This window comes from Pollachius pollachius (genome assembly GCF_949987615.1).
Source record: "Pollachius pollachius genome assembly, chromosome: 11".
In the NCBI taxonomy this organism is placed as follows: Eukaryota; Metazoa; Chordata; class Actinopteri; order Gadiformes; family Gadidae; genus Pollachius; species Pollachius pollachius.
The window spans coordinates 24074071-24086570 of NC_136944.1; the positions used below are offsets into that span (position 1 = coordinate 24074071).

The following is a 12500-nucleotide window of genomic DNA, read 5'->3' on the forward strand; positions in this document are numbered from 1 at the left end:
TGTGTTTGTTTGTGTATGTATGTGCATGTATGTGTGTGTGTGTTTTAAAGGGATGTGATCTGGTGAAGAGTAGGGGGCCCTCAGTGTGTGTGCTGAGGTTTGTCCTTCAGGAGGGGGTGTGTGTGTGTGTGTGGGGGGGGATACTGCAGCACTCACTAAAGCAGAACACTCCACCTCACGTCAGCACGTATTTAATTACACACAGGCAAGAACTCACAAAGTCACACTGACAGTCTGCACACAAAAACTCACACACACAAACACACACACACACACGCTATCTCCCACAGCCCAGAGGAACGCACTTACTCGCACACTGGGACCCATTCACACACCAGTAGGCACTAGGTACACACACACAGACACACACATAAATATATACAGACCAGGGTGTAGTACAGGCAGAGGAAGTGTTTTGACAAGCATGCACACACACGCGCACGCACACACGCACACACAGCCTTCAGAGTGCGGTCCTGATGGTGGCGGAGAGAACTCCTTCTCTCAGCTCCTCAGGTCAGCCAGGAGGTGGAACTCTACTCCTCCATTTTATCACAACTAGCAGCATCATTACTAGGCCGCCAAAATGGAGTCCTGATGGAGCCCCGCTGGTGATTAAAGGGCCAGTTTGAGCCGGTCAGAAACAACAGCTGCAGGAACAGCAGTTCGACCACAGAGGGCGCTGTCGCTGGATCGATACACGAGGGTTGTTTTTTTACCTGCTCACGTTTACTCACCATTATCCACAAGTGACAGGACGGAACGAGGAGCAATGAGAACATCTTGAAATGAAAATAACACATTATAGTGACATAATATCACAAAGCAACACAAAAGTCGACAGCTTAAGTGTTATTAGCCTAAGCTAAGCAAAATAACTCGAAGTATTTTGTATAAGATTTACAACATTATTGAAACCGTGTTAAATGAACGGTAAGCTTTTTTGAAACCAGCGGTGAAAAGTGTGAATAGTATAAAAAATGTCCAAACACAGATCTCACGCCGATGAAACAGTTCCATTTGTTTATTGATTAACTATAAAATATTGAGTTACTAAAACAATCAAAAAGAAACACTGAACTCATTTGCAGTTTGTAAAAAAAAGAACCAAAAAATAAAACATCAGTTCCATACACATACATTATAGAGCCACATAATATATCTGGTAATTCAATTTCTGCATCTCATATTTTCTTATAAGATTAGACATGTGTGTACAAAGTATATTCTGATTCCCCAAACCTCCCCAGTAAAGGATCATTTACAAAACGTAGATGTTATTTTCTATCATTATTTTCAAAATAATATTTTTCTTTGTGTAACAGGACTATAACGACACTGACGGACAGCAGACGAAGAGCCAGCCTCGGTCCACCTCTCTCTCTCATTCTCTCTTTATTCTCCCTCCCTCTCTCTCTCATTCTCTCTTTATTCTCCCTCCCTCTCTCTCTCCCTCTCTCTCTCATTACCCGCCTCTCCCTCTCTCTCTTCAGCAGCCCCTAGTGCTTGTCAGCAGTATTGCGTCGAGAGGCGTGGACGTTTGTTCAGAGAACGGAAGCTGAAGGGACGATGACATGTTCAATTAAAAAATAGATATATTAGAAAGCGACGGTGGAGCAGACAGAGCCATGCGGAAGAGAGAAAGGAAGGAACAAAACAACGTGTTGAGTCGCGTGACAAAAAGGCCAGATGAGAAGCACAGGGAGGTGTCTGAGCCGCTGGCCTGGGACTAGGGTCTAACGGATGGTGGGGGGGCTGAGGCCCAGCTGGTGGTCTGTCACCGGACCCTGGAGAAGGCCTGGGGGGGGGGATAAGGAAGGCCACGACCCTTCGTGTGTTGGTGTGTTACACGTTCCATCACAGCCTTCAACACACACCCGGGCTCATTCAGTACGACAAGAGACAATCAGTCTCTCCAAATCACACACACACACACACACACACACACACTCTAAGTGCTTGGAACCGTCAGGGTAGATGACACACAAACAGAGTCTGGACCGTCCAGCACCGGGCCGCAGTCCTGGACCGGTCTGGGGGGGGGGGGGGTCAACGGAACCTGGGGGGGGGGGGGTCGGTCTGAAAACAGGAGAGCAGCTGCTCAGCTTGGGGGTTTATGTTAACGAGTCGATTCCTCTAACGAGGGCTTTATCTTAACGAGTTGTTTCCTCTAACGAGGGCTTTATCTTAACGAGTCGGTTCCTCTAACGAGGGCTTCATCTCCTGAAGGCATCACACGTTCTGAGGACAGAAACAGACACAACATCCTCTAGTGTGAGATCAAGACCAGACCAAGCGATCCCAGAGGGGCATAGAAATACAATGGAACCTACTAGAACTGGACATATCAAGACAAGACCCAACGATCTCAAGAGAGTAAAAAAATAGTTAAAACCTATTGAATATCAACAAGACAATCTTCAGCCTCCGCGCTGCAGCGGAGACAGGGCGATGGGAACGACAGGAGAACCGGGAACGGATGTTCTCTGGAACCCGCTCAGCACCAATCAGAGCAGAGGGTGGTGGCGCGAGGGCGGGAGAGGGGAAGTTTGGCGAATGGGGTGAAGGCCTGGGAGAGTTAGGCCCCTCCCCTTGGCTCAGGGCTCCACATTCAACGGTCTCCATGAACACACTCGGATATATATACTATATATATATATATATATATATATATATATATATATATATATATATATATATATATATATATCTATCTAGGAACAGAAGCGATGAGGCACGGTGAAGAAGGCAGAAAGCAGCAGAGAACACGTTGATGACCTCATTAACGTGTAAATCAAACGTGTGAACGTGGTCATGGGAACATGGCGGCTGACACAGCTCATTCAACGAGTGGACGCCGGACCCCACAGCAGACATGGAGATGAGAGGGGGGCCGGCTGCACATAAACACATGAACACAGGAGGGCGTTATGGGATGGTCTGCAGGAGAGCAGCGGTCGTCACGGTAGCGAGGGAAACGTGTGGTCCGACCATGTGACCCCCGAGCAGCGGGGGCTGGGTACCCTGGTGCCCCCCCCGGTGCCCCCCACAGGCTCGGCGAAACTTACCATTGACACACGGAAGAAAATACATTTCCGCTAGTGTTTTGCGGTTGTACAATTTTAAGTGCTCTGCGTTGATTAGCAATCCCTCCCTCCCTCTCTCCCCCCTCCCTCCCTCCCTCCCTCCCTCCCTCCCTCCCCCCCACCTATCTAATCTCCCCGGTTTCGTCTTCCGGGCTGTTTCCATAGAAACACTGATACAGGTGTAACATGGACTTCAACATCACCACAGCAACATGGAATCACAACGTTACAGTACCACAGCGCGCCTGTGTGTGTGTGTGTGTGTGTGTGTGTGTGTGTGTGTGTCTGTAGCAGGTGATATTTACATAAATAAAGAAAAAGTGTGTCATTTAGTCATTAAGGTGGAACATGTGTGTGTATGTGTGTGGTTCTGTGTGTGTATGATTGTGTGTGTGCGGTTCATTCTCTTAATAGTGTCTTGAAGTGTCCCCGGGTCTCCGTGGTAACCGTGTCCCCGGGTCTCCGTGGTAACCGTGTCCCCGGGTCTCCATGGTAACCGTGTCCGGTCTGCAGACGCAGACTCGACGCCGAGTCTCCCGACTCGGCGTGAGGGGAGGGGGGTCCCGGGGGTCAACAGGGGGTAACCGTGGAAACGGAGCGTCGCTGTAGAGCCGCCGTGGCGTCGTGACGACACTCAAAACGTCAGCAGAGGACGGGGACCCCCGGGTGTTGTAGATCATGATGACGGGGACCCCCGCCGTGTTGTAGGTCATGCCGGTGGTCTCAGCAGACGACGGGGACCCCCGCCGTGTTGTAGATCATGCCGGTGGTGGGCTCGTAGGTGCCGGCAAGGTAGTACAGGTCCTCGTGGTCGGCGGGGCGGCGGGCGGCGCTGGCCGCCTCGTACTCCTCCACGCTGGCCACCAGACACTTGTGGCTCACCGTCTGCACGTCGTTCTCATCGCTGTGGGAGGACTGGTAGAGGGCGCGCTGGGGGGGGGGGGAGACCAGTACAGGGTCAGGGCCTCACTACAGACAGACCGGGGCCTACTGGTTCAGGACCAGTACAATGGACTGGGGGTGGTGGGAGGGGCACCCAAATACACTATTAAACGGAGCGGTGCGCTTTAAGAGCCTGAGGGTCAGGTGACATGGAGGGGAGAGACAGGGGGGAGGGAGGGAGGGAGGGAGCGGAGAGATAGGGGGAGGGAGGAAGGGGAGGGAGGGAGGGAGGGAGGGGAGAGATAGGGGGGAGGGAGGGAGGGAGGGGAGAGAGGGGAGATATAGGGGGGAGGGAGGAAGGGGAGAAGAGAGGGGAGAGATAGGGGGGAGGGAGGAAGGGGAGGGAGGGAGGGAGGGAGGGAGGGGAGAGAGAGGGGAGAAAGAGGAGGGAGGGAGAAGCAAAGAGGGAGGGGGGGCTTTTTGGGGGGGCTTATTTTCTCACTCCTCCGTCTGTTTACGCCGTTAAGGTTGACCCACAGCCCGGTTACCCCAGTTGACTGTTTGATCTCACCTCCATGAAGTCCTTCCTCTGGATGGACGAGTGCAGGGAGGCCGGGAGCGACTGGCCGCACATCTGGTCCCAGTTCTGGGGAGGAGAGACCAGTGTTAGTCCCAGTACGTTCCTACTACACCAGTCCAGTCATCAGCAAACCCTGCAGGGTCGACCAGAGAGGGGCTCATGGAATTAATAAGAACCTCACCCCCACCCAGAGGGAATCAAACCCCTGGCCTGGCTCTACTGGTTACTCCTGGTGTATTACAGACTAACCCGTTTAGGACTAGTTACTCCTAGTGTATTACAGACTCACCCGTTTAGGACTAGTTACTCCTAGTGTATTAGAGACTAACCTGTTTAGGACTAGTTACTCCTGGTGTATTAGAGACTAACCCGTTTACGACTAGTTGCTCCTAGTGTATTAGAGACTAACCTGTTTAGGACTAGTTACTCCTAGTGTATTAGAGACTAACCTGTTTAGGACTAGTTACTCCTTGTGTAATACAGACTAACCCGTTTAGGACGAGTTACTCCTAGTGTATTACAGACTAACCCATTTAGGACTAGTTACTCCTAGTGTATTAGAGACTAACCCGTTTAGGACTAGTTACTCCTAGTGTATTACAGACTAACCCGTTTAGGACTAGTTACTCCTAGTGTAATACAGACTAACCCGTTTAGGACTAGTTACTCCTAGTGGATTACAGACTAACCCGTTTAGGACTAGTTACTCCTAGTGGATTACAGACTAACCCGTTTAGGACTAGTTACTCCTAGTGTAATACAGACTAACCCGTTTAGGACTAGTTACTCCTAGTGTATTAGAGACTAACCCGTTTAGGACTAGTTACTCCTAGTGGATTACAGACTAACCCGTTTAGGACTAGTTACTCCTAGTGTATTACAGACTAACCCGTTTAGGACTAGTTACTCCTAGTGTAATACAGACTAACCCGTTTAGGACTAGTTACTCCTAGTGTATTACAGACTAACCCGTTTAGGACTAGTTACTCCTAGTGGATTACAGACTAAACTGTTTAGGACTAGTTCCTAGTGGATTACAGACTAACCCGTTTAGGACTAGTTACTCCTAGTGTAATACAGACTAACCTGTTTAGGACTAGTTACTCCTAGTGTATTACAGACTAACCCGTTTAGGACTAGTTACTCCTAGTGTAATACAGACTAACCCGTTTAGGACTAGTTACTCCTAGTGGATTACAGACTAACCCGTTTAGGACTAGTTACTCCTAGTGGATTACAGACTAACCCGTTTAGGACTAGTTACTCCTAGTGGATTACAGACTAACCCGTTTAGGACTAGTTACTCCTAGTGGATTACAGACTAACCCGTTTAGGACTAGTTACTCCTAGTGGATTACAGACTAACCCGTTTAGGACTAGTTACTCCTAGTGGATTACAGACTAACCCGTTTAGGACTAGTTACTCCTAGTGGATTACAGACTAACCCGTTTAGGACTAGTTACTCCTAGTGGATTACAGACTAACCCGTTTAGGACTAGTTACTCCTAGTGGATTACAGACTAACCCGTTTAGGACTAGTTACTCCTAGTGGATTACAGACTAACCCGTTTAGGACTAGTTACTCCTAGTGGATTACAGACTAACCCGTTTAGGACTAGTTACTCCTAGTGGATTACAGACTAACCCGTTTAGGACTAGTTACTCCTAGTGGATTACAGACTAACCCGTTTAGGACTAGTTACTCCTAGTGGATTACAGACTAACCCGTTTAGGACTAGTTACTCCTAGTGGATTACAGACTAACCCGTTTAGGACTAGTTACTCCTAGTGGATTACAGACTAACCCGTTTAGGACTAGTTACTCCTAGTGGATTACAGACTAACCCGTTTAGGACTAGTTACTCCTAGTGGATTACAGACTAACCCGTTTAGGACTAGTTACTCCTAGTGGATTACAGACTAACCCGTTTAGGACTAGTTACTCCTAGTGGATTACAGACTAACCCGTTTAGGGCTAGTTACTCCTAGTGGATTACAGACTAGCTTTAGTTCAGTCCAGCGTTCTGTCTGAACGTCTACTGCGGCCCTGCCCACCTTCTTGTCGCTGAGCTTCTTGCCGGGGTTGGTCTCCTCAGGATGGTAGAACCAGTTGACCCGGACCACCATGTTGCTGCCCCACGACTCCCACATGCTCTGGATGCGTCCGATGAAGGGCAGGTTGGGCCGGCCCGCCGACAGGAACACGGCGCAGTCCCCAACGCGGATCATCTCCCTCCCCCGCACTATGGCCTTGTAGAACAGCTTCTTGGCTTTCCCCTTCATGCCCCGGCGCTGGTCAGGGGTCAAGGGTCAGGGGCCAGGGGTCAGGGTTCAGGGGTCAGGGGTCAGGGGTCAGGGGCAGAGCAAGCAGGGCGTGGAACGTGTGTGCAACAGTGTGTAGTGTGTAACAGTGTGTTTTTAACAGTGTGTAACGTGTGTATAAAAGTGCAACAGTGTGCAACAGTGTAACAGTGTAACTGTGTGTAACTTGTGTGTGTAATGTGTGTAGTGGTGTGTGTAACAGTGTGTGTGAAACAGTGTGTAACAGTGTGTCACAAGTGTAGCGGTGTGTGTAAGAGTGTGTTACGTGTGTGTGTAACGTGTGTGTAACAGCGTGTGTAACAGCTTGTGTGTAGCAGTGTGTAACAGTGTGTAGCGGTGTGTGTAAGAGTGTGTTACGTGTGTGTGTAACGTGTGTGTAACAGCGTGTGTAACAGCTTGTGTGTAGCAGTGTGTAACAGTGTGTAGCGGTGTGTGTAACAGTGTGTAACAGTGTGTAACAGTGTGTAGCGTGTGTGTAACAGTGTGTAGCGTGTGTGTAACAGTTTGTAGCAGCGTGTAGCGGTGTGTGTAGCAGTGTGTAGCAGTGTGTAGCAGTGTGTGTGTAGCAGTGTGTAGCAGTGTGTGTAACAGTGTGTAGCGGTGTGTGTAGCAGTGTGTAGCAGTGTGTGTAGCAGTGTGTAGCGGTGTGTGTAACAGTGTGTAGCGTGTGTGTAACAGTGTGTAGCAGCGTGTAGCGTGTGTGTAGCAGTGTGTAGCGTGTGTAGCGTGTGTGTAACAGTGTGTAGCGTGTGTGTAGCAGTGTGTAGCAGCGTGTAGCGTGTGTGTAGCAGTGTGTAGCGTGTGTGTAGCGTGTGTGTAGCGTTGTGTAGCGTGTGTGTAACAGTGTGTAGCAGTGTGTAGCGTGTGTGTAACAGTGTGTAGCGTGTGTGTAACAGTGTGTAGCGGTGTGTGTAACAGTGTGCAGCAGTGTGTAACAGTGTGCAGCAGTGTGTAGCAGTGTGTAGCAGTGTGTGTAGCAGTGTGTAGCAGTGTGTGTAGCAGTGTGTAGCGGTGTGTGTAACAGTGTGTAGCGTGTGTGTAACAGTGTGTAGCAGCGTGTAGCGTGTGTGTAGCAGTGTGTAGCAGTGTGTAGCAGCGTGTAGCGTGTGTGTAACAGTGTGTAACAGTGTGTAGCAGCGTGTAGCGTGTGTGTAACAGTGTGTAGCAGCGTGTAGCGTGTGTGTAGCAGTGTGTAGCAGCGTGTGGCGTGTGTGTAGCGTGTGTGTAGCAGTGTGTAGCGTGTGTGTAACAGTGTGTAGCGGTGTGTAGCAGTGTGTAGCAGTGTGTAGCAGTGTGTAGCGTGTGTAGCGTGTGTAGCGTGTGTGTAACAGTGTGCAGCAGTGTGTAGCAGTGTGTAGCAGTGTGTAGCGGTGTGTAGCAGTGTGTAGCAGTGTGTGTAGCAGTGTGTAGCAGTGTGTGTAGCAGTGTGTAGCGGTGTGTGTAACAGTGTGTAGCGTGTGTGTAACAGTGTGTAGCAGCGTGTAGCGTGTGTGTAGCAGTGTGTAGCAGTGTGTAGCAGCGTGTAGCAGTGTGTAGCGTGTGTGTAACAGTGTGTAGCGGTGTGTAGCAGCGTGTAGCGTGTGTGTAGCAGTGTGTAGCAGCGTGTAGCGTGTGTGTAGCAGCGTGTAGCGTGTGTGTAACAGTGTGTAGCGTTGTGTAGCGCGTGCGGTCCTCACCTGCGTGGGTTTCCCGAACCACTTCCAGAGCTGGCGCGCCGGCAGGAAGGCGGAGATCTTGGGCCGGTTCTCCACGCTGGGCAGCCGCTGGCGCTTGGCCAGCTCCTTGGTGGTGGGGAGGTGCAGCCCCTCTCGCCGCCGGGGGCGACCCACCTTGGCCTCCCCCCCGCTGGGCTTGGGCTTGGGCGGCCGGCCCCTCTGCCCGGAGCCCTTCCCTGTGGCCGGGCGGGTGGGAGGGGGGGAGGAAGGGGGAGAGGGGGAGGGGGAGGGGGAGGGGGAGTGGGAGGGAGAGTGGGAGGGAGAGGGGGAGGGAGAGGGGGAGGGGGAGGGGGAGGGAGAGTGGGAGGGAGAGGGGGAGGGAGAGGGGGAGGGGGAGGGGGAGGGGGAAGGTGACACCGACGCCGACAGAGAGGGGGAAGGAGAGGAGGGGGGTGCCTCCTCCTTCACCTCCTTCACCTCCTTCTTCACCTCCTTCTTCACCTCCTTCGCCTTAACCGTCTCCTCCTCTTCCTCCTCCTCCTCCTCCTCCTCTGTCTCCTCCCTCGGCTCGTCTTGCGGGGGGGGCGGAGGGGAGTCGGGGGGCGGGGGAGGCGGAGGCGGAGGAGGAGGAGGAGGAGGAGGAGGAGGAGCGGGAGGAGGGGTGCGGGCGGTGGTCCTGTCCTCGTCCGAGCTGCAGGAGGAGTCCTCTGTGGACGAAGAGGAGGACGAGGAAGAGGAGGAGGAGGAGGATGAGGAGGAGGAGCTGGAGGAGGAGGAGGAGGAGGAGGAGCAGGAGGAGGAGCACTTCTTCTTGGCCCGGGTCCTGCTCCCGTCCTCCTCCGAGTCGGAGCTGCTGCTGGCCGGAGGGGGGCGCTCCTCCCCCCTCCTCTCGCTGGACCTCCTCGCCTCAATCTTCTTCACCTTGTCTCCTCCTCGGTGCTCCCCGGGGGGGGGCCTGGAGGAGGGCCTGGAGGAGGGCCCGGAGGGGGGCCTGGAGGAGGGCCTGGAGGAGGGCCCGGAGGGGGGCCTGGAGGAGGGCCTGGAGGAGGGCCTGGAGGGGGGCCTGGAGGAGGGCCTGGAGGGGGGCCTGGAGGAGGGCCTGGAGGGGGGCCTGGAGGAGGGCCTGGAGGAGGGCCCCCCACGGGGGTCCATCTTCTCCCGGCCCCTGGAGGGACGGTCCTTCTCCGAGGGAGCTCCTCCCTTCTCCGGAGCCCTCGGCTTCAGACTGCTGCTGGTGGAGCAGGAGGTGGAGCAGGAGGTGGAGCAGGAGGTGGAGCAGGAGGTGGAGCCCTCCAGCAGCATCAGGGCCTTGGTCTTCTTGGTCTTGGGGGAGGTGACCCCCTCATGGTCCAGCTTCACCAGGGGCTCCGGTGGGGGGGGCTTCCTCCTGACCCCTGACCCCGCCTCGCCGCCCCCCGGCCGGGGCTTGGGGGGCCTGGAGAGGGGGGGTGGGCCCCCGGGTCTGGGCCTGCCGCCCGGGGGCGGGGGGTCCGGCCCCGCCCGGGGTTTGGGCCGCGACGAGGAGGACGAGGACGAAGAGGACGAAGGCGCCGGGGGGGGCGCGGGCCTGGGGGGGGGCGCCGTGCTGCCGTGCGTCCTCCCCCCCGGCCTGGGGGCGGGGCCCTGGGAGACCCCCGGGCCGGCCCTGGACCCCCCCTGGTGGGGGTCCCCGGTCTTGGAGGGCGGTCTGGAGACGCTGCCGGGGGCCCCCAGGTGGGGCTCGCTGTACAGGTCCACCGTCAGCACCTTCCCGTAGGGGGACGGGTAGAGGAGGGCCTTACCGGGGGCCGGGGGTCGGGACGAGCTGGACCTCCTGGGGGCGTGGGAGAGGGGGGACGAGGAGGACGACGAGCTGGTCTTCCTGGGCGGCTGGGTGGAGGAGAGAGGAGGTGATGCTGAGGAGGAGCTGGTCTTCCTGGGCGTGGAGGAGAAGGGTGACGTAGCAGAGGAGGAGCTGGTCTTCCTGGGTGGTTGGGTGGAGGAGAGAGGAGGTGAGGTGGAGGTGGAGCTGGTCTTCCTGGGTGGTTGGGTGGAGGAGAGAGGAGGTGAGGTGGAGGTGGAGCTGGTCTTCCTGGGTGGTTGGGTGGAGGAGAGAGGAGGTGAGGTGGAGGTGGAGCTGGTCTTCCTGGGTGGTTGGGTGGAGGAGAGAGGAGGTGAGGTGGAGGAGGAGCTGGTCTTCCTGGGGAGCTGGGTGGAGGGGAGGGCTGACGTAGCGGAGGTGCAGCTCTTGCGGATCAGCTTGCTCTGGGAGCCGGACGGAGGCCTGGAGCCAGACAGGGGCCTATCCTGAGAGGCCTTCTGGGCCAAGGAGGGCCTGTCCTGGGCAGGCTTGGCCAGAGGCCGGGCTGAGGCCTGGGAGGATGTGGATGGAGGAGTGGCCTTCTCTCGCCCTTCCTCCGGGGTTGGAGAAGACTCTGGAACAACAGACAGGGGGAACGTTCATATGTACAGAATGAGGGATAATATGGTTCCTCGCAGTGAGGATTCAGGATTCAGGCGTCGGGAGGCGAGAAGCATCTAGATCAGGGGTCTCAAACTCGCGGCCCGGGGGCAAATTGAGGACCGCGGGATGAAATATTGTGGCCCCCTACTTGACAAAGTTTAGTATTAGTGCGGCCCACGCGTTGTTGTCAAACGCACATTTTTGCTGAGTGGCTTGCCACGCTTTTTTATCACTTGTGATAGGGTGACCAGATGTCTCAGTTTTACCGGGACTGTCCCAATTTTGAGTTGCGTGTCCTAAGTCCCGACAAAAGTTGTCGGGACTGTTGCCAGCGATTACATAGCCAACGTGATCTAATTATAGCCCGATCATTAACTTAGATTGGGTCAGTTGTGCTACTTTTTTTTGTGGAATACTTGATGCGGCCCCGCCTGACCCAGATTCTACCTTCAGGGGCCCCCAGGTAAGTTGAGTTTGAGACCCCTGATCTAGACGAACTCTGAGCTGGGGTCGGAACCTTAGAGAATCGCTCAGCGGATTTCTAAAGACCCATCAGGGGGCCCCAGATCTCCAGTGAGGCCTCAGAAGGCCCTGAGCATAACAACGGGACTTCATCAGCCCTGTGTGGCATGCTAGTGAGAGACCAAAGCCAGACCACAGGGGGCGGCCTGAGACACCGCTCTCTGAGCTCCCAGACAGCGACAGCCTGCAGCCGCGGCTCAAGCAGAAGCTCTCTAGTAACAGAGGAAGCAATCAGACCCCATTCTGCTCCGTCTTTGGGTTTGTCTTCAGACTCCTCTCTTCTTCTAAACGCCTGAAGAAAGTCCAGTTCTACAAAAAGAACCGAAAGTCTCTGGAACGCTTGAATCACATGCAGAGCAGCATCAGCAGCAGACAGCAGGCATCAGCAGATACCCTCCAGCGCAGTAGCGGTACCTGGCCGAGCTCACCAGGGAGGCAAACATGAACGCGCATTCATGAACGCGCGCAGTGCACCCGCACATGCATAGGCGTCAATTCCGCTGGGGACGCTGAGGACGAGTCCCCACCAGTTTTCGTCAAGATTCATTTTGTACCCACCACTTGTAAAAAAAAAAAAGAAACTGCTCCATTCACTTGTATGGGCCATCCCAACGTTCAGCTGTCAATTACTTTTTGTTTGTTACACGGCTCTTCTCAATGCCGTGGAATTCTCACGTCCAGCATATTTGACCGCTGTCAAGGAAAGCCTGCCCCCTATTCACGTCTTCCATATCACTCCGCAAGTAGTCCGGTAACTTATCAACCCCAGCGTATTCGGTTGCTAAGCGACATCGACGTCTTTGGCTAACTATTTTCTCTGCTGATCAACGCTACGAATGATAACAAATACATTGCAAAAAGACACACTGTGAAGTTATTTTTTAGTTTTGGCAAGTAGCCAATACTAATAATACCAATACTCTTTGGCTGGGATGCAATGATGAGGCATCAGACAATCAAGTCACTTTAGCCTGAATACATGGGTAAAAACTAAACTACTAAAACATCC

The 12500-nt window shown here is 53.9% G+C and overlaps 1 protein-coding gene across 1 annotated transcript in view; it reads right to left on the reverse strand.

The window, feature by feature from the left end:
- Positions 1-2719: 2719 nt before the first annotated feature.
- The window catches only part of tnrc18 (trinucleotide repeat containing 18), a gene marked incomplete at its 5' end in the record, with an annotated part of 30755 nt that continues 20974 nt past the window's right edge, over positions 2720-12500 (reverse strand). Inside the window, 4 exons of the mRNA XM_079746212.1 lie at positions 2720-4016; positions 4540-4614; positions 6605-6841; positions 8548-10940. Of these exons, the coding sequence (XP_079602338.1) occupies positions 3810-4016; positions 4540-4614; positions 6605-6841; positions 8548-10940 (2912 nt within the window). The 3' untranslated portion in view covers positions 2720-3809. The remainder of the gene's footprint in view (positions 4017-4539; positions 4615-6604; positions 6842-8547; positions 10941-12500) is intronic.